The 19,981-nt window shown below is 44.1% G+C and overlaps 1 protein-coding gene across 7 annotated transcripts in view; it reads left to right on the plus strand.

The window, feature by feature from the left end:
* The window catches only part of IMMP2L (inner mitochondrial membrane peptidase subunit 2), a 1,700,471-nt gene that overhangs the window by 14,645 nt on the left and 1,665,845 nt on the right, over nucleotides 1–19,981 (plus strand). For all 7 annotated transcript variants that reach the window (XM_063927290.1, XM_063927289.1, XM_063927288.1 and 4 more), the window contains one exon: nucleotides 5,005–5,136. In XM_063927290.1, the coding sequence (XP_063783360.1) occupies nucleotides 5,008–5,136 (129 nt within the window). In that variant the 5' untranslated portion in view covers nucleotides 5,005–5,007. The remainder of the gene's footprint in view (nucleotides 1–5,004; nucleotides 5,137–19,981) is intronic.

The raw sequence follows: 19,981 nt of genomic DNA on the forward strand, positions 1-19,981 counted from the left end.
GCGATATGCTTATATATTAAGATGCTATAAGGGAAAACACTTATATAAGGTTGTCCCTATATAATTATAGCGTTTTTGGTGTGTGCTGGCAAACTCTCCCTCTGTCTCTCCAAAGGGCTAGTGGGTCCTGTCCTCTATCAGAGCATTCCCTGTGTGTGTGCTGTGTGTCGGTACGTGTGTGTCGACATGTAGGAGGACGATGTTGGTGAGGAGGCGGAGCAATTGCCTGTAATGGTGATGTCACTCTCTAGGGAGTCGACACCGGAATGGATGGCTTATTTAGGAAATTACGTGATAATGTCAACACGCTGCAAGGTCGGTTGACGACATGAGACGGCCGACAAACAATTAGTACCGGTCCAGACGTCTCAAAAACACCGTCAGGGGTTTTAAAACGCCCGTTTACTTTAGTCGGTCGACACAGACACAGACAGGGACACTGAATCCAGTGTCGACGGTGAATAAACAAACGTATTCCTTATTAGGGCCACACGTTAAAGGCAATGAAGGAGGTGTTACATATTTCTGATACTACAAGTACCACAAAAGAGGGTATTATGTGGGATGTGAAAAAACTACCATAGTTTTTCCTGAATCAGATAAATTAAATAAAGTGTGTGATGATGCGTGGGTTCCCCCCGATAGAAAATTATGGGCGGTATACCCTTTCCCGCCAGAAGTTAGGGCGCGTTGGGAAACACCCCTTAAGGTGGATAAGGCGCTCACACGCTTATCAAAACAAGTGGCGGTACCGTCTATAGATAGGGCCGTCCTCAAGGACCAGCTGACAGGAGGCTGGAAAAATATCATAAAAAGTATATACACACATACTGGTGTTATACTGCGACCAGCGATCGCCTCAGCCTGGATGTGCAGAGCTGGGGTGGCTTGGTCGGATTCCCTGACTAAAAATATTGATACCCTTGACAGGGACAGTATTTTATTGACTATAGAGCATTTAAAGGATGCATTTCTATATATGCGAGATGCACAGAGGGATATTTGCACTCTGGCATCATGAGTAAATGCGATGTCCATAACTGCCAAAAGATGTTATGGACACGACAGTGGTCAGGTGATGCAGATTCCAAACGGCACAAAGGTGTATTGCCGTATAAAGGAAGAGGAGTTATTTGGGGTCGGTCCATCGGACCTGGTGGCCACGGCAACTGCTGGAAAATCCACCGTTTTTTACCCTAAGTCACATCTCTGCAGAAAAAGACACCGTCTTTTCAGCCTCAGTCCTCTCGTCCCTATAAGATCATATCTGCCCAGGGATAGAGGAAAGGGAAGAAGACTGCAGCAGGCAGCCCATTCCCAGGAACAGAAGCGTTCCACCGCTTCTGACAAGTTCTCAGCATGGCGCTGAGACCGTACAGGACCCCTGGATCCTACAAGTAGTATCCCAGGGGTACAGATTGGAAGGTCGAGACGTTTCCCCTTCGCAGGCTCCTGAAGTCTGCTTTACCAAGGTCTCCCTCCGACAAGGAGGCAGTATGGAAAAAAATTCACAAGCTGTATTCCCAGCAGGTGATAACTAAATTACCCCTCCTACTACAAGAAAAGGGGTATTATTCCACACTATATTGTGGTACTGAAGCCAGAAGGCTAGGTGAGACTTATTCTAAAAAAATTTTTTGAACACTTACAAAGGTTCAAATCAAGATGGAGTCACTCAGAGCAGTGATAACGAACCAGGAAGAAGAGGACTATATAGTGTCCCGGGACATCAGGGATGCTTACCTCTATGTCCCAAATTTGCCCTTCTCACTAAGGGTACCTCAGGTTCGTGGTGCAGAACGCTGCCGTTTGGATTGTCCACGGCACCCCGGGTCTTTACCAAGGTAATGGCCGAAATGATGATTCTTCTTCGAAGAAAAGGCGTCTTAAGTATCCCTTACTTGGACGATTTCCTGATAAGGGCATAGTCCAGGGAACAGTTGGAGGTCGGAGTAGCACTATCTCGGATACTGCTACAACAGCACGGGTGGATTCTAAATATTCCAAAATCGCAGCTGATCCGACGACACGTCTGCTGTGCCTAGGGATGATTCTGGACACAGTCCAGAAAAAGGTGTTTCTCCCGGAAGAGAAAGCCAGGGAGTTATCCGAGTTAGTCAGGAACCTCCTAAAAACAGTGCATCATTGCACAAGGGTCCTGGTAAAAATAGTGGCTTCCTACGAAGCAATTCCATTCGGCAGATTTCACGCAAGAACTTTTCAGTGGGATCTGCTGGACAAATGGCCCGGATCGCATCTTCAGATGCATCAGCGGATAACCCTATATCCAAGGACAAGGGGTCCCTCCTGTGGTGGTTGCAGAGTGCTCATCTTCTAGAGGGCCGCAGATTCGGCATTCAGGATTGGATGCTGGTGACCACGGAGCCCAGCCCGAGAGGCTGGGGAGCAGTCACACAGGGAAAAAATTTCCAGGGAGTGTGATCAAGTCTGGAGACTTTTCTCCACATAAATATACTGGAGCTAAGGGTAAATTTATAATGCTCTAAGCTTAGCAAGACCTCTGCTTCAGGGTCAGCCGGTATTTATCCAGTGGGAAAAACATCACGGCAGTCGCCCACGTAAACAGACAGGGCGACACAAGAAGCAGGAGGGCAATGGCAAAAACTGCAAGGACTTTTCGCTGGGCGGAAAATCATGTGATAGCACTGTCAGCAGTGTTTCATCCCGGGAATGGAAACTGGGAAGCAGACTTCCTCAGCAGGCACGACCTCCACCCGGGAGAGTGGAAACTTCATCGGGAAGTTTTTTCCACATGATTGTAAACCGTTGGGAAATACCAAAGGTGGACATGATGGCGTCCCGTCTGAACAAAAAACGGGACAGGTATTGCGCCAGGTCAAGAGACCCTCAGGCAATAGCTGTGGACGTTCTGGTAACACCGTGGGTGTACCAGTCGGTGTATGTGTTCCCTCCTCTGCTTCTCATACCTAAGGTGCTGAGAATTATAAGACGTAGAGGAGTAAGAACTATACTCATGGCTCCGGATTGGCCAAGAAGGACTTGGTACCCGGAACTTCAAGAGATGCTTACAGAGGTCTTATGGCCTCTGCCGCTAAGAAGGGACTTGCTTCAGCAAGTACCATGTCTGTTCCAAGACTTACCGCAGCTGCGTTTGTCGGCATGGCGGTGGAAAGCCGGATCCTAAGGGAAAAAGGCATTCCGGAAGAGGTCATTCCTACCCTGGTCAAAGCCAGAAAGGAGGTGACCGCACAACATTATCACCACATGTGGCGAAAATATGTTGCGTGGTGTGAGGCCAGGAAGGCCCCACAAAGAAATTTCAACTCGGTCGTTTCCTGCATTTCCTGCAAACAGGAGTGTCTATGGGCCTCAAATTGGGGTCCATTAAGGTTCAAATTTCGGCCCTGTCGATTTTCTTCCAGAAAGAATTGGCTTCAGTTCCTGAAGTCCAGAAGTTGTCAAGGGAGTATTGCATATACAACCCCCTTTTGTGCCTCCAGTGGCACTGTGGGATCTCAACGTAGTTCTGGGATTCCTCAAATCACATTGGTTTAAAACCAGTCAAATCTGTGGATTTGAAGCATCTCACAGGAAAAGTGACCATGCTCTTGGCCCTGGCCTGGACCAGGCGAGTGTCAAATTGGTGGTTTTTTCTCAAAAAAGCCCATATCTGTTTGTCCATTCGGACAGGGCAGAGCTGCGGACTCGTCCCCAGTTCTCTCCCTAAGGTGGTGTCAGTGTTTTACCTGAACCAGCTTATTGTGGTGCCTTGCACCTACTAGGGACTTGGAGGACTCCAAGTTGCTAGATGTTGTCAGGGCCCTGAAAATATGTTCCAGGACGGCTGGAGTCAGGAAAACTGACTTGCTGTTATCCTGTATGCACCCAACAAACTGGGTGCTCTTGCTTCTAAGCAGACTATTGCTAGTTGGATGTGTAATACAATTCAGCTTGCACATTCTGTGGCAGGCCTGCCACAGCCAAAATATGTAAATGCCCATTCCACAAGGAAGGTGGGCTCATCTTGGGCGGCTGCCCGAGGGGTCTCGGCTTTACAACTTTGCCGAGCAGCTACTTGGTCAGGGGCAAACACGTTTGCTAAATTCTACAAATTTGATACCCTGGCTAAGGAGGACCTGGAGTTCTCTCATTCGGTGCTGCAGAGTCATCCGCACTCTCCCGCCCGTTTGGGAGCTTTGGTATAATCCCCATGGTCCTTTCAGGAACCCCAGCATCCACTAGGACGATAGAGAAAATAAGAATTTACTTACCGATAATTCTATTTCTCGGAGTCCGTAGTGGATGCTGGGCGCCCATCCCAAGTGCGGATTATCTGCAATACTTGTACATAGTTACAAAAATCGGGTTATTATTGTTGTGAGCCATCTTTTCAGAGGCTCCGCTGTTATCATACTGTTAACTGGGTTTAGATCACAAGTTGTACGGTGTGATTGGTGTGGCTGGTATGAGTCTTACCCGGGATTCAAAATTCCTCCCTTATTGTGTACGCTCGTCCGGGCACAGTACCTAACTGGCTTGGAGGAGGGTCATAGGGGGAGGAGCCAGTGCACACCACCTGATCGGAAAGCTTTACTTTTGTGCCCTGTCTCCTGCGGAGCCGCTATTCCCCCTTGGTCCTTTCAGGAACCCCAGCATCCACTACGGACTCCGAGAAATAGAATTATCGGTAAGTAAATTCTTATTTTGTCTAGCATGTAGTAAAATAACTGTTATTCTTATTCTACATGTTTGTACATCCCTTGATAGTTGTCAAAGCATGATTGTAGATTTGCTTTGAACAGGAATATTGCATTTCTAGTAGTGTTGGCTATTTTGACATGGAAATATTTAGTTTTTATCTTCTGTGCCATATTTACAAACCCTAGTGCAACATCCTGACCGGATTCCGCTGCAGCATAGTATAAGGTTGGGTGTTATGTAATATTATTAGGAAAATAATAATATATTTTAAATATTTGCAAATGCATGAGACTTTACTTTATCTTATTTATTTATTTTTAGAAAATGGCGCAGTTGCATGGAAGGAGATATATTCGGGCATTTGTAAGTGGATTTTTTGTGGCTGTACCAGTCACTGTGACTTTCCTCGATCGAGTTGCTTGCATTGCAAGAGTGGAAGGTGTTTCAATGCAGGTATGTTTTAATTTGTTAATGTTACTTTTTTCCAGGTGTCTGTATTTTCTTACATACTTGTTAATGCTTCATCAGTGCTAGACTATTTATGTGATTTGATAATTCCTGTGATCTTGTTGTATGTGACTACTCGGTATAATTTTGCTGTTTTGCTAGCACTTTTGGATAATCTGTAACTGCTGGTCACCTATATCCGCTATATGGGTTCACTACGATATGCCGGCGGTCGGGCTCCCGGTGACCAGCATACCGGCGCCGGGAGCCCGACCGCCGGCTTACCAACAGTGTGGCGAGCGCAAATGAGCCCCTTGCGGGCTCGCTGCGCTCGCCACGCTACGGGCACGGAGGCGCGCTACGCGCGCCACACAATTTTTTTCTCCCTCCAGGGGGGTCGTGGACCCCGACGAGGGAGAATAAGTGTCGGTATGCCGGCTGTCGGGCTCCCGTATGCTGGTCGCCGGGAGCCCGACCGCCGCCATACTGAAGACCACCCCCGCTATATTTGTGACTGAAATCTGGACAACACTTACATAGCTGCCTAAAGGTAACCCCCCTTCCCGCAGCCTAAACCTCCCTCCCGCAGGGGTCGGGTTAGTATGCTAACTCTCCCTTACATGGCCTAAACATAACCACCCACCTCCCTCCCTCCCCCTAACCTAAGCCCCTCTTCCTGCAACCTATACCCACCCTCACCACACCGCCTCCCTGCAGCCTACACCTAACCCCCTTCCCGCCGATCCAACAGCCGAACCCTCCCTCACCCCAACCCCTCCCTGCAACCTAAACCTAACCTACTCCGCGCGGCTTACCTCTCTGGCAGCCCGGCAGTTACTCGTTCAAGATCCCGGCTGTCAGCAAATATACCTCAATATAAGACTGGCAACAGGGGACATAGGTGCCAGGGCACTGCCCTAACCCCCACCAGTAAAAAGATTTTTAATAAAAATAGCGGGACTGAAGTGCGCCATTACAGGGGTGGGGCTTAGCCCTCACAGCTCACACAGCCGGCGCCATTTTCTCTTGCAGAGACGCTGGTCCTTCCTCACACTGCTGAAACTATCAGGGTGCAAAACGGGGGGGGGGGGGGGGGGGGGCACAGTAAAATTGGAGCAATATATGTTAATATAAAAGTGCTACAGGTTTGGGGCATTCTATAGTGTTCAGAACTGTTGATTAAAGCGCTGGCTTATGAGCTGGCAAACTCTATCTGTGTCTCTCTGACATGTTTGGTACACGTGTGTCAACATGTCTGATCCAGAGTGCTTCCCACAAACGGCTGTGGGAGTGACCCTGTCGGCACCACCGACTCCGGATGGTACTTGGTACATGTGTGTCAACATGTAGGTGGATGAATGTTTTTCCCAAGAGAAAACTATATTAGGGACACAGACGTGTGTGGGTGGCCCTGTCGGCACCACCAATATATGACTGGGTAAAAAAATTGCATGTTAATGTGATGCATATCAGAGAGGGCTATGTATGTGTGTGTGTGTGTGTGTGTATATATATATATATATATATAGTAAGGTGGCATGAATAGGTGTCACAGACACAGACGTAGAAATATCTATGGAGGATGTCTTGTTCATAGCTATGTTTCCCTCAGACCCCTCGGGGTCGCAAACAGGTTATTTTGCCCAGTTACTACTCTTGATACCGACACAGATGCTAATTCCTATGTCGACCATAATGTTTCCTGATGAGATCCAAAAACGAGCATTTAGTACATGATTAGTGCATAATAAGGACGTATTAACGTCACTGTGGACCCTGCTGTTCCGAACAAAGGGGTTTATGTGTGTTTACATGTATATATATTTGTATGTATGTATGTATGTATATATATATAGCCAAATCACAGAACAAAGTCCCGGGAAGCCGCACTGACACTCTCCATTAGAAAAGGGGCAGGTCCGGTTAAATAGAAGATAATAAAGTCACATGCCAATCCCTCAGGTTGAGGTTTGAGACAGAACCAGCACTCTGCGTAATATTCAAAACAAGTTTTTACTCCGTGTTGAACTTCATTCATAGAACAATTACATCGACATCAGCATGTATCGACAGCAGCATATACTCATCGTATTATGGTAATATTTCATTACTGGCAAACTCCCAAACAGACGTTTTCGGTAAGTAACCTTCCTCAGGGGAATAACCAGGCAAAATGTCAAACTGCCATGTCAGAAAGTGCTTGCGTGCAACCCTTACATCACCTGTGAGCGCATTATATGTGCTCACAGCGCCCTACTCACCACCAGCACCTGGAGTCCATCACCGCCCACAGAGACCTGTCCCGCCGCTGCACCTACATCAGGAAGCGAACGCCGTGGAACGCACGCCGCTCCCCGCGAGTCCAGAAGTTCCGGTTCGTGGAACGCAAACTGCGTGTCACTCGGCGGAAGTCCTCCCGTCAGTGCTGCGCTAGCGGACACAGCGTCTCGGGGCAACAAGTGTATGTCTCCCAATGTGTTAATAGTCGTATTGGCAGCAATATAGTAACAAACATAACCATCAAATAACCATACAGAAAATAATAAAGTGAAGCTGGCAGGACTATCAAAAATCAGTAAGGATCAGAAGTGAGACTAAGGTTCCAATAATAGGGCACCTAAATGCCATCAATAATAGATTAACCCTAAATAGCTAATAGTGTTCTCATATGATCCAAACGTTAAATAAGTCCTGTACATGAATATTGATAAGAAACCATCTAATTAACACACATCAAAAAAACAAAAATCATGAAGAAGGACAAATAAGACTTACAGACATGTGAACACAGGGTCAATGTATACGAAAAGGTATATCGTATTATTATCAGAAAGGGCACCATTACTCATAGTGCCCGCAAACAAAGTCCGGGACCCATCAGATCACAGCACCTTAAAGAAAAGGAACTATAGAAAATTCTTCATTGAGACCGTGGGGGGCCATAGACTCCATCTGATATAACCACGTAGGAGGCTGATTGAATTGGAGTTACACGGGCTTACCCTTTCCCAATATCATAAAGAAAATCTTATACCACGTGGCCTAAGAATTAGGAATCAACCTACCATTGGTCGTAATGTTATATCTGCCCCCCCTGCAGTGCACATGGTTTTGCCCAGCTGCTAACAAAATTCCTGCTGCGATCAACTTGGAATTACCCCCATAGTCTGCTGACCTCTTTTCTCACAGCGCAGTTGTTCTTCCTTTTCTTATCTATTTAGAAATCTTGACATGTGCATGTACATGTTGGCTGTCATATGTTCTTTTTAAAAATGTGTTTTGGCTGGTCCCAACAGCCCTTGGGAACATTTGAGCACTGATCATGGTCACGACCAGACTATTGCTCATGGAGGTATAATAAGGGAGGAGGAGGCTGCATGATGTCACAACCCTGTTGCTTGTGCGTTATTGGTCCATTGCACCCCCCCCCAATTGTCTCAAAACAAACCTCAGCCGACTACAAGTGTGCATTGCTATGGCACAAAGTACCTTTAAACTTTGAAACCTGGGCGTGGCCTAGCTGGCATAGGAGAAAGCAGTGTCGTTTGTGGGCTCCTGCCTGGACTCATCCAAGTTAGCTCCTTATTACCACCCAGGGACACCGATCACCCCTGCCCAGCAAGTTCCTGCTACACTGCGTTACTGGGAGAGATCTGGGATGCTGAGGAGAGCTCCGTCAGCTCCTATGGGCCGCGGCCTACATCCACTCTCCAAGCCGGGGACTTGATTTGTGGCTGGGGCTCCTGCGCACTTCCGGAGGCCCGGGATCGGGTCATGGAAACTCGCCGCCACTCTATATGGCCTCCCTCCTGCAGTGGATCCCCGGCGATGACCCGTTCCCCGGCCTCTATCCCTCTGGGGGCCTCTGTTTGCTGCGACTGTGCCGGGAAGTGCTAGATCCCCTTCAGAATTGTGACTCACAGCGACCATCTTGGAATCTGACCCGGCCAGACCGCAGCAGCTGCTCCCCGACTGGAAGATTGACCTGTGGAGCTTCCTCATCACTGGCTGGTCCGTGACTAAGGCTTCCCACTTGTCTGTCCTTGCCTCACTGTACCTTGTAGTCCCTGGTATATGAGGTTGTGAGTGTATTTGCTGCAGCTGCGGCTCCCATACCTACCCACTGCTGTTTGTGTTCCCCATCCATACTCTTTACCCACACAACTGGCAAAAATCCTTGGGATTGTGCTAATTACAGGTGGATATCTCTATTGAATTTAGATATCAAACTCTATGCTAAAATCTTAGCTACTCGGCTCAATAGTGTTCTCCCAGGTTTGATTCATTATGATCAGGTAGGTTTTATTCCTGGACGTCAGACCAGGGACAACACTATGAGAGCGATATACCTTATTCAATTACTTATTCTCTCTTAATACCGAAAAGGCGTTTTACCTCATTTTGTGGCCTTTTTTATTTTATTTATCCCTGCAGGCGTTTGGTATATCAGCAGGATTCCTAACGGGGGTGTCACCACTTTACTCCTTCCCTATTGCTAGAGTTTTTACTAACGGGATACTCTCCGCTCCTTTCCTGTTGTCTAATGGTACGAGACAGGGGTGCCCTCTTTCTCTTGGTATTTGCTATGATTATTGAGCCCCTGGCTGCCATGATTAGACATTCTGATAGGGTACGGAGGGGTGAAGGTGGGTCCCCAAGATTTCAAAAGTGTGAGATTATAGAGGAGTACGGAGCTTTATTGGGTTATAAAATAAACTTTACTAAATCCGAAGCCATGCTATTATATGTTTCAGATGTACTGAAACGCTCCTTACACACTTCCTATAATCTTCAATGGCAGGACCGTAAGGTAAAGTACTTGGGTGTGTATATTACATCCCACTATAACTCTCTATACTCAGGGAATTTTCTCCGTTTTTTAAGTAAGATTAAAACCGATCTTACAAAATGGAGGGCTCATATATCATATCCTGGCTGGGAAAAATCATAGCCATTAAGATGACTCTTATGCCACAACTTATTTACCTCTTTCAAACACTACCTGTCAGAGTTCCGGAGAAGGTTAGGGATGTCCAGACCTTGTTCGTGAAGTTTGTTTGGAACGACAAACCCCCAAGAATTGCTTTTAATGTACTTACGTTCCCTCGCTCAAGAGGTGGCCGGGGATTTCCGGATGTCCAATTTTATTACTTTGCTTGTCACCTGAGTCAATTTGTGGCTTCTTTTGCCCCCCAGGGCTCTATTGCCTGGTTGGACTTAGAAACGTTTTCATTGGGCCTTCATTCATTAGCTTCCTTGTGGGGTCTGGACATGCCTTATCAACTCACTTTGACAAATTATTTTCCTTCTCTGAAATTCCATCTCTTGCTCTGGATTAATTCTTTGGTGAAATATAAACTGTTCTCCGCCTGCTCTCCCCTTACCCCCCTTTGGAATAACCCTGCTTTTCTCGCTGGTGTGTCTCCTCTCCGATTTGTATTGTGGCAGAGAGCTAGGGGTACAATTACTAAGACAGGAGTTCTATTTAATATGGGATGTTGCCCATAGCAACCAATCAGATTCTACTTCTCATTTATCTAGCACCTTCTAGAAGATAATACCTGTAATCTGATTGGTTGCTATGGGCAACATCCCATCTTAAATAAAACTTCCATTTTAGTAAATTTACCCACTGGTGTTCATATAGTATATGACCTCTGTTCCCAGGATTCCTGGATGACTATTGATGATCTTAAACGTAAGTTCTCCTCCCTATCCCCACCCTTCTTTGAATGTTTTCAGATTTGCCAATTCCTCCTCTCTTTACCTCAGTCTGATGTCAAGCAGGATTTTACTTCTTTTGAATCTTTATGTATCGGGAACCCCTTATGTAGTGGCTTGATTTCTCTCATCTATTCTGTGTTAGTCGGCGTTGCCTTTATCTTAGTCTCGCACGAATGGGAGTGGGAGAGGGACCTAGGTTTTCCCCCTGACAACTTTTGTTGGGAGGATGTACGAGAGGGCATAACCAAAAGCTCTATATCAACCCAACTCAAAGAAACCTCTTATAAGTTATATTACCGGTGGTACTATTCTCCTTAGTAATTTTCTAGGATATATCCTTCTACTGCTCCTGTATGTTGGTGGGGCTGTGGTCAGAGGGGTACTCTTCTTCATATCTGGTTGTCCCGATATAGTTCACTTTTGGAATAAGGTACTTGATGTCCTAAAATCCCTCTCCGGTCTGTCGTTCTCCCTGGACCCGTGGATATTCTTATTAGCTCGCCCATTCCCAGATTTGGATCCACTCTTGATTAAATTGTTTTCCCATATTTTAGTTGCCACTAAATCTTTAACCACTTGCCTGGCATGGTCGCATCAGATGTGACCATGCCTGCAAGTGCTTAATCTGACCTGGCCGCACAGGATGCGACCAGTCAGATAAACAGTGTTAGCAGCTGCAGGGAAGGGAAACTTCCCTCCGCAGCTGCTGCCTCCCTGCACTCTCCCCTACTGATTGCCGTGCTGCCGATCACTGCTGATCGGTCAGCACGGCAGGACCCCCTCCAGCGGCTGCAGAGTGTAAATAAACCCCCCCCCCCCCCCCCCCCCCCCCCCCTGTGTACCTGGAGGCTGTCCCGGCTTTCAAAATTAAAGCCGCAATGTTCCCGATCGATGTTTGGAGAGAATTTTAAAAAAATACAGTGTGTGTGTGTGTGTATGTGTGTGTGTGTGTGTGTATATATATATATATATATATATATTAGTATGTTCCCTTAGTGCGCTCTTATTATACACTACTGAAATGTCTAATTACTTTGTCAGTTAGTGTCTGAGTTTACTAACATAAATACTATTATATTTCCAAACGGGAAAGCAAGCTTCAACACAGAGAGAATCCTTTGTCGGTAAGGATCAAAAATAGATAAAAGAAGAAATATCTCTATGGAGCGCTCTTATTCTATAATCTGATATAATTAGATGACTGTTGGTGGATGTTATATAAAGAGAGCATGACCTTACACATTTATACACCCATATTAGAATCACATATATCTCTTTATTAAAAGATTTTGATTTAAAACTTATCATAAAACTTTTCCTTTTCTTTTACATTGGAGATACAATTGTATATTTCAACATTATTTGTATAAGGAAAAAAATAACAATATAATGAGCTTTCACCCAACGCGTTTCGTCTATATCGACTTCTTCAGGGGTGTTTTCTAAATAACAGCTCTCTGTTTATATTGGAATAACTGTAGTATTCAAAAGGTATGAAGTTCTAATTGAACCAAAGTTGTACTGAAAAATATTTATTACCAAGTTGAAAAAACTTGAAGAAAATTATTCCCAGAATATGATAGCGTTTATTGGGATTCCTTATTATAGGCCACCTAATGAATTATATTCTTCTCCAGCATGTAGATATATATTTCATTCATTTTTCTTGGCTCATTGGGTTGGCATTTCCTCAGTTTTTCAAAGTATCAGTGAAGTCCAACAGAAGGGATCCACTTGTAAACTTAGGATAAGTTGTTTTTTTCCTTATACAAATAATGTTGAAATATACAATTGTATCTCCAATGTAAAAGAAAAGGAAAAGTTTTATGATAAGTTTTAAATCAAAATCTTTTAATAAAGAGATATATGTGATTCTAATATGGGTGTATAAATGTGTAAGGTCATCCTCTCTTTATATAACATCCACCAACAGTCATCTAATTATATCAGATTATAGAATAAGAGCGCTCCATAGAGATATTTCTTCATATATATATATATATATATATATATATATATGTATGTGTATGTGTATATATATATATATATATATATATATATATATGTATGTACAAAATAGCCGGCACTCTCTCCTTAGGAGTCTCAGTGCCCCGGTGCCTCCCAATCAGGTCTTACGGCCAAATACACAGTGCAGAAATGGTGGCACTCGCGGGTCTTGTAATTCAAAGGAAAAACGGACACACTGGTCTCAAGCTTAGATCAACGTTTCGTTAATTTAATAACGTCATCAGGATGCATAATACAAATAAACACAACAATATATAGCCACTTACCACACCTCATGAGTCCCCGCCAGCGTCCGCAGCGCCGGGTCCACTGACGACGCCCCTCGACATCACGCACTTCCCGTGCGTCCGGCCGCATCGGACGGTAGCTAGGCAACATAACAACACACACAGTGAGGGGGATCGAGCAGGCGTAGTCACAGACACAGACTTAACTAAAATCCACATTACAGAGAATGTCTTAAAATCTCGGACACTGTCTCAAAGATCTGACAAACAGCCATGTAAACAAACACATGTATAGATATATCAAGGAGCTGGACATTGTATATTATATCAAAAGAAGAAACATAATATCTAATTTATGTCTCAGAAATATGCCCGCAAATGCAGGTCCATGCTCAATAATATAATCATGAACATCAATGCAACAGTCAGACAAACAGGTACTAGAAACAAGAGTACTGACATTGCAAAATAGCCACTTATTTCCCTATAACAAATATAATACAAAAATGATTAAAGAAAGCAGTTTAAGGGTAAATGTTCATTGAGGCCTCTCGGGGCAATGGTATTCAGGCGATGGATCCATCGAGATTCCATTTGTAACAGTGTTTTGCCTCTGTCACCACCTCGTAATCGTTTGGGCACTGTATCTATGATCTTGTACTTTAACGTGGCTAGACCATGATTAAGGGCTTTAAAGTGTCGGGCAACGGGTTGATTAATCCCACTTTTGCCACCTTCCAGGGCCTGTCGGATAGAGGACCTGTGGAGTGCCATACGCTCTTTAAACTGTCTCGTGGTTTTCCCCACATAGAGAATACCACAAGGACAGCGTATGATGTAGACTACATGAGTACTACTACAGGTCAGTATATGGCGTATGGTTATTCGCTCCCCCGAATGTGGGTGGGCGAACGAATACCCATATTCCATAAAACTGCATGTCGTGCAACCGGTGCAGCGGTAGCAGCCGGTTTCCTAGATAAAAACGTACTAGGACCACTTGTCGTGCGGGCAGATATATCATTTTTTACAAGCCAGTCTTTTAAGTTCTTATTACGGGTATAGCTTGACATGAGTTTCGACTTTCTCAACATATGGAGTTCTGGATCGGAGGTCACTACTGGCCATAAGTTCTTGACAACCCTCGCAATTGCTGGACTAGCAGAGTTGTATTGCTGAACAAAAGGTATAATGTCCAGATTCTTCTGTTTATTGTCTTTCATTGGAACCAAAATTCTGGAACGTGGAATGGCCAGCGCTTTCTTCTTTGCCTCTATCAGATCATTATACTTGTATCCTCTTTTCATAAATTGTCGAATCATAATATCAACTTCTCTAATGGTGTTATCCATGTCATCTGAAATCCGGTGTATCCGGAGAAATTGGGAGTATGTTAGTCCCTTCTTAGTAGAACCCGGATGCTGGCTATCGCCACGCAAAATGGTGTTGCGGTCCGTGTTTTTCTTGTACAAGGCAGTATGCACCCTGCCGTCCTTAAGCGATAGCTGGACATCCAGGTAATTGACACACTGGGTGCTCATGTTGTACGTAAACTTGATGATACTCTCAGTAGAGTTGATCCTTTCCATAAGTTCACTAAATTCGACATCAGTGCCCAGCCAGATAAGGAGAAGATCATCGATATAGGGTATAAAGAAAGCTATCTTCTCAGTGATCTTCCTTTCACTGAAAAATGCCTGTCGCTCCACTTTGAACATATAGCTATTGGCGAAGGCTGGTGCCACGCAAGATCCCATGGCACAGCCCCGTTGTTGTACAAACCAACGTGAGTCAAATAAAAAGTAATTCCTCTTTAATGTTAATTCTAGAAGTTTGATGAAGAATGATACTTCTGGGCCCCTGTAGATGGAACTAGATGAGATCAATTCTGTCACAATTCTGTGTGCGGGATATTGGTGTATAGACTTACAATGTCCAAAGTGCATAAATATGCATTGGAAGGGAGCGCTGGTGGATTCTGTAAGAGTATTATTAGTGAGGTCGTATCTTTGAGGTATGTACTTTGGGCCTGGACCACTGGTTGGAGAAAGGCATCCAAATATTGGGATATCTTGTAGAATATCGACTCTCTGGCCGATATAATCGGACGACCCGGGGGAGCAGTGGGGTGCTTGTGTATCTTTGGCAACGTATACAGAACCGGAGCCACCGGATTCTGCTGTATCAGTGTTTTCATAGTTGCCTGAGAGATGATCCCATTCATAACCGCTTCCTCCAACACTCCTCTAAGCTCCGCCTCAAATCTTGTAGTTGGATCCATTGAGAGTTCAAGATATACTGCCGTATATATATATATATATTTTTTTTTACTAAAATCATTGTGGATAGGGTTAAATCCATGTTATTCACCAAATTCACTCATAAAACCCCCCGACAATTTCGGAGTGGTTTTTGAGTTAAGTTAAGGTTTTTTTCAGTTAAGTGATTAATAGCTAAAAATTGGAAGTCTCCCGCAACCCCCACTATTCCTGCCCTAAATAACTATGTATGGTTTGTCGCTAACATGGAGAAAATTACTTATTATCTACATGATTGTCCTCATAAATTTGACTTGGTTTGGAGTCCCTGGTTACTCGCAATGTCTCCTTCACCTGATTTTCATTTCTCTATCTATCTCAAATCTCCCGGACACGCTGGCACTGTCGTCGTCGGGCCCTCCCTTCGGGGTGTCCTTCTATCGTTTTATTGCAATAAGCTGTTCTTTTACCTATGTTTATGTTGCTATGACTAATTTTTTTTTTCATTTCATTTCACTGTCTATTTCCTAATTTCCCTGACTTGGATCGACCATTTTTTTACCCTTTGTCCTTTCCCTTTCTATTTCCCTAGCTCTTCTTCATCCCTTTATTTTACTTTTTCTAGTACTTCTTGTGTCATGTGTTATTCCCTCCTATGGGACTCCTTTGTTTATGTAATAAAAAAAGAAAGTCAAGGAGAATTGTTTATAACTTTTATTATGCCATCACTTTTGTATTGTGTACTTTTCTTTCTCTCTGTACAAATAAAGAGTTTAAAAAACAAACAATCTTTGGAACCCTAGGGCGCATGTAACGATGCCTCAGCAAAAAAAATAAAAAAAGATGGGCCCCTAGGGTTCAGCCTACAGTAGTTTGCCTTATGAATAATATGGCCCTGTGTGAAGGGAGTAGAGAATTTGTGTTATCTACAGGAACTGGCCTGGTTATTGATAAGCCAGGAATTTTGTAATGGGGATAGAGGGCATGATTCAAATATAGACACAAGTTCAATGCCACATGCTAGCAGCATTTCCATCCGACCTCCAGGAGGGGCTTGCAGGAGACGTCTCAGACGCACCTCCTGAATGTAGCTGTGATGCCAGCACTACGTCCGAAGTCACAAGCTGAGATCCAACATAGCGGTCATTGGTCCTGATGTTCCCCGCAGATGACCAGCTGAGTTAGCCTCAGCTTGCGCAGCTGGCCAACAGAAATGGGGTCTACAAAACCAGGAAGTTTGCACGGTTACGTCCTCTTCTAGATAATGGGGGCACATTGCCCCTTTTTCTAGGAATGTAGACCTCCCTCCACCCCTTCAAATCCAACGCCAGAGGGGAACTCTGTACAACAGCGCAAGTCCCATTCTGCGCATGCATGTGCAGAATGGCCGTTGCAGATTCCTGATAATCTGGAATCTGCGTGGGGTGCAGTACCTGCGTCTCACTCTGAATCAGGCCCAGAGTTTGGTACAAATAGCATTGCCAAAAAGAGGATACAGAATGGTACAGGTTGAGTATCCCATATCCAAATATTCCGAAATACGGAATATTCCGAAATACGGACTTTTTTGACTGAGAGTGAGATAGTGAAAACTTTGTTTTTTGATGGCTCAATGTACACAAACTTTGTTTAATACACAAAGTTATTAAAGATATTGTATTAAATGACCTTCAGGCTGTGTGTATAAGGTGTATATGAAACATAAATGAATTGTGTGAATGTAGACACACTTTGTTTAATGCACAAACTTACAAAAAATATTGGCTAAAATGACCTTCAGGCTGTATGTATAATGTGTATATGTAACATAAATGCATTCTGTGCTTAGATTTAGGTCCCATCACCATGATATCTCATTATGGTATGCAATTATTCCAAAATACGGAAAAATCCGATATCCAAAATACCTCTGGTCCCAAGCATTTTGGATAAGGGATACTCAACCTGTAATTGATTTCATATTATTTAAAAAAAACCCTCAAATCATAACACTTTGTGTAGCACATACTTCAGATATGTCCCATTTCAGCACAGACAAAATTGTTTTTAAAAAATATGGTTTCTTTAGTATTTTACTTTCAAGGAGGTTGTCAATTTATTTTTAACACTGCAGTGTATATTTATAACCGTTTCTCAGGTAATAGCATTGTGTCCAAGTATTTTTATGTCAAGCTCTGCAAAAGTATTATCATAGCTTCTAAGGCCAGATAGTTGATCTGTGTGGATATCATTCTTCTTGGTACAGAAACAGAGGAACACTTGACCCTCCCAGCTGATCTGTTTAAAAGTTTAAGTTTAGAGAAGGTAAAGTGGCTGCAAAAAGTAGTATAGTTTCTTGTGGTGCTTATTAGTCCAGAAATGAGATGGTCTTACAGAAAACAGTTTCTGGGAATAATACATTTTTCAACTCTTGTATGAGTTTCTCAAATGTTTTATATGATGTTGTTTTTGTTATTTTTTACTTTGGCCCTAGGGAAAGAGAACATCAAATTGCATTTGCGGTACTGAAAATAGACTTAAAGGTAGCTCCTTTTTCTTTGCAGGTTCCCATTGACAGGACACTGAGCTCTTGAGGCAAGGTTTCTCATGCCCCAGGGTGTGAGCCCACGCCTGCAGCATGCAGCCACTCCTAACAGATGCCGAAGACGCGGTGCGTTGAGTACAGACACCGGGGTCCTGGTTAGCCGGTCCCCGGTGAACTTGGAGGGATGAAGGGACAACAGTCACCGGGCTGCGGTGCCCGCTGCGTGCCCACACTGCCGATGCATATAAAAAAAAGCGTTGCAAGCTCTTTTTTTACACATTTATGGAGTGAAGCCAGTATAAATAACAGAGGGTCGGGGCTTCCCGGAGAGCGGGACTAGAAGCAAAAAGCGCCATTTCCTGCTGCTGCTGAGTACAGGCTGCATTCGGAGACTGCTCCTCCATACAGCCCACTGAATTACCAATTGTACTGGTGCTGGGGGTTATAGAGAAGGGGGGAGCATATAGTCAGCGGTTATACTGCTGTAAGGTAAATTACACACACACACATTATATATATATATATATATATATATATATAATGAAGCACAATTCCCAATTGCGCTATATTAATCGTATTTACAGCAATTCTTCCAAGGAAACCCAAGTGGATGTACAATATACACTGGAGAATACTATTTCCTGGGGACCTGAAACAGACAACCCCTCACCAGAGAATCGCCCAAATAAGAGGCCAGGGGCCAATTAGTAGAAAATACACCTGCCCGGAATGACGTACTTCCGGTATGCGTTCCACCTGGAACGCATAACGTGTCTGACCTGGTGAGTATCATATCCACCTGGCATTTAGTGATGCTCAACTCCATCTAGTTGGTTGTGATCTAGCTCTGACGCTGAACTCGTCAGAGACAATCCCCCCCTCTTACGCGAATCGCGTCAGTGACCGGACCGTGCAGCAAAGCCGCGCCAGTAATACCCCTGACGCTGTTTGCGCCAGAGATATCAGACGTCCGCCAGCCGCGCCCACAGCCGCTCCCACTCCCCTCTGACGCCATTCGCATCAGGGATGTCCGACGTCAGCTGGCCGAGCCGGCAACTCCACCCCGGATGTTCTTTACTTCTTGCCAGGTGGTTTGAAGGACACCGACATATGGTTGTCATCATTTTCCAGATGAGCTCTAATACAAGTTAATGTTAGGAGCCATACAGGAGATGAATTTGTTCATTCTCAAGGTATGTTCCCCCATTTAGAAGAAGTCATCTGACACTCAATTCCCGTTCATGAACACATTTAAATAATGTGTTCTTTTTCTATTTTAGGTTACTGTCTGATCTTTTACATACAGACCTCTTAGTACTTATTAGGCCTTACTTTTATGTTGGTAGGTACCCGCCTCAATTAAAATTTCCTACATTATATTCGGTGTTGTCTATCAACTAAGGAAATAATTTCTTCCTTCCTTTTAGTTACCCCCAAACAATTTACCACTGATGAAGTTGTGTAGACGAAACGCGTTGGGTCTGTCAGTCATGAGCTATTAACCCAGTTTGTGAAGATACTCCCTTTTGAGCTCACACCTTGAAAAAGGTGAGGGAGTACCTAAAGTTAACAACATATACTGGACATACTGGACATAACTTACTGACATATATATTTTATATTTTTTTATACAATGATTGTGTAAAAACTTTGATTATAAACTTTTTAACATTTATATGTTTAATCTGTGATAATAAAACAATATTTTCTACTAATTGGCCTCGGGCCTCTTGTTTGCTTGATTCTCTGGTGAGGGGTTGTCTGTTTGAGGTCCCCAGGAAATAGTATTCTCCAGTGTATATTGTACATTCACTTGAGTTTCCTTGGAAGAATTGCTGTAAATACGATTAATATAGCGTACTTGGGAATTGTGTTTCATTTTGTATGTAACTGAGATCTGTCAACAGAGATCTCTACCGTAGTGCTGCTCCTATTTGGGCGCCAGATAAGGGTACTGTTGTTTTATATATATATATATATATATATATATATATATCCAGCGGAGCTCTGATCTGAGGTTTTTGTGCTGGTCCCAATCCTCTCTGTGTCACTCCATTCGGGGCTGTCTGGGATAATTGTCTCACTAATAC

This window comes from Pseudophryne corroboree, chromosome 6 (genome assembly GCF_028390025.1).
Source record: "Pseudophryne corroboree isolate aPseCor3 chromosome 6, aPseCor3.hap2, whole genome shotgun sequence".
NCBI lineage: Eukaryota > Metazoa > Chordata > Amphibia > Anura > Myobatrachidae > Pseudophryne > Pseudophryne corroboree.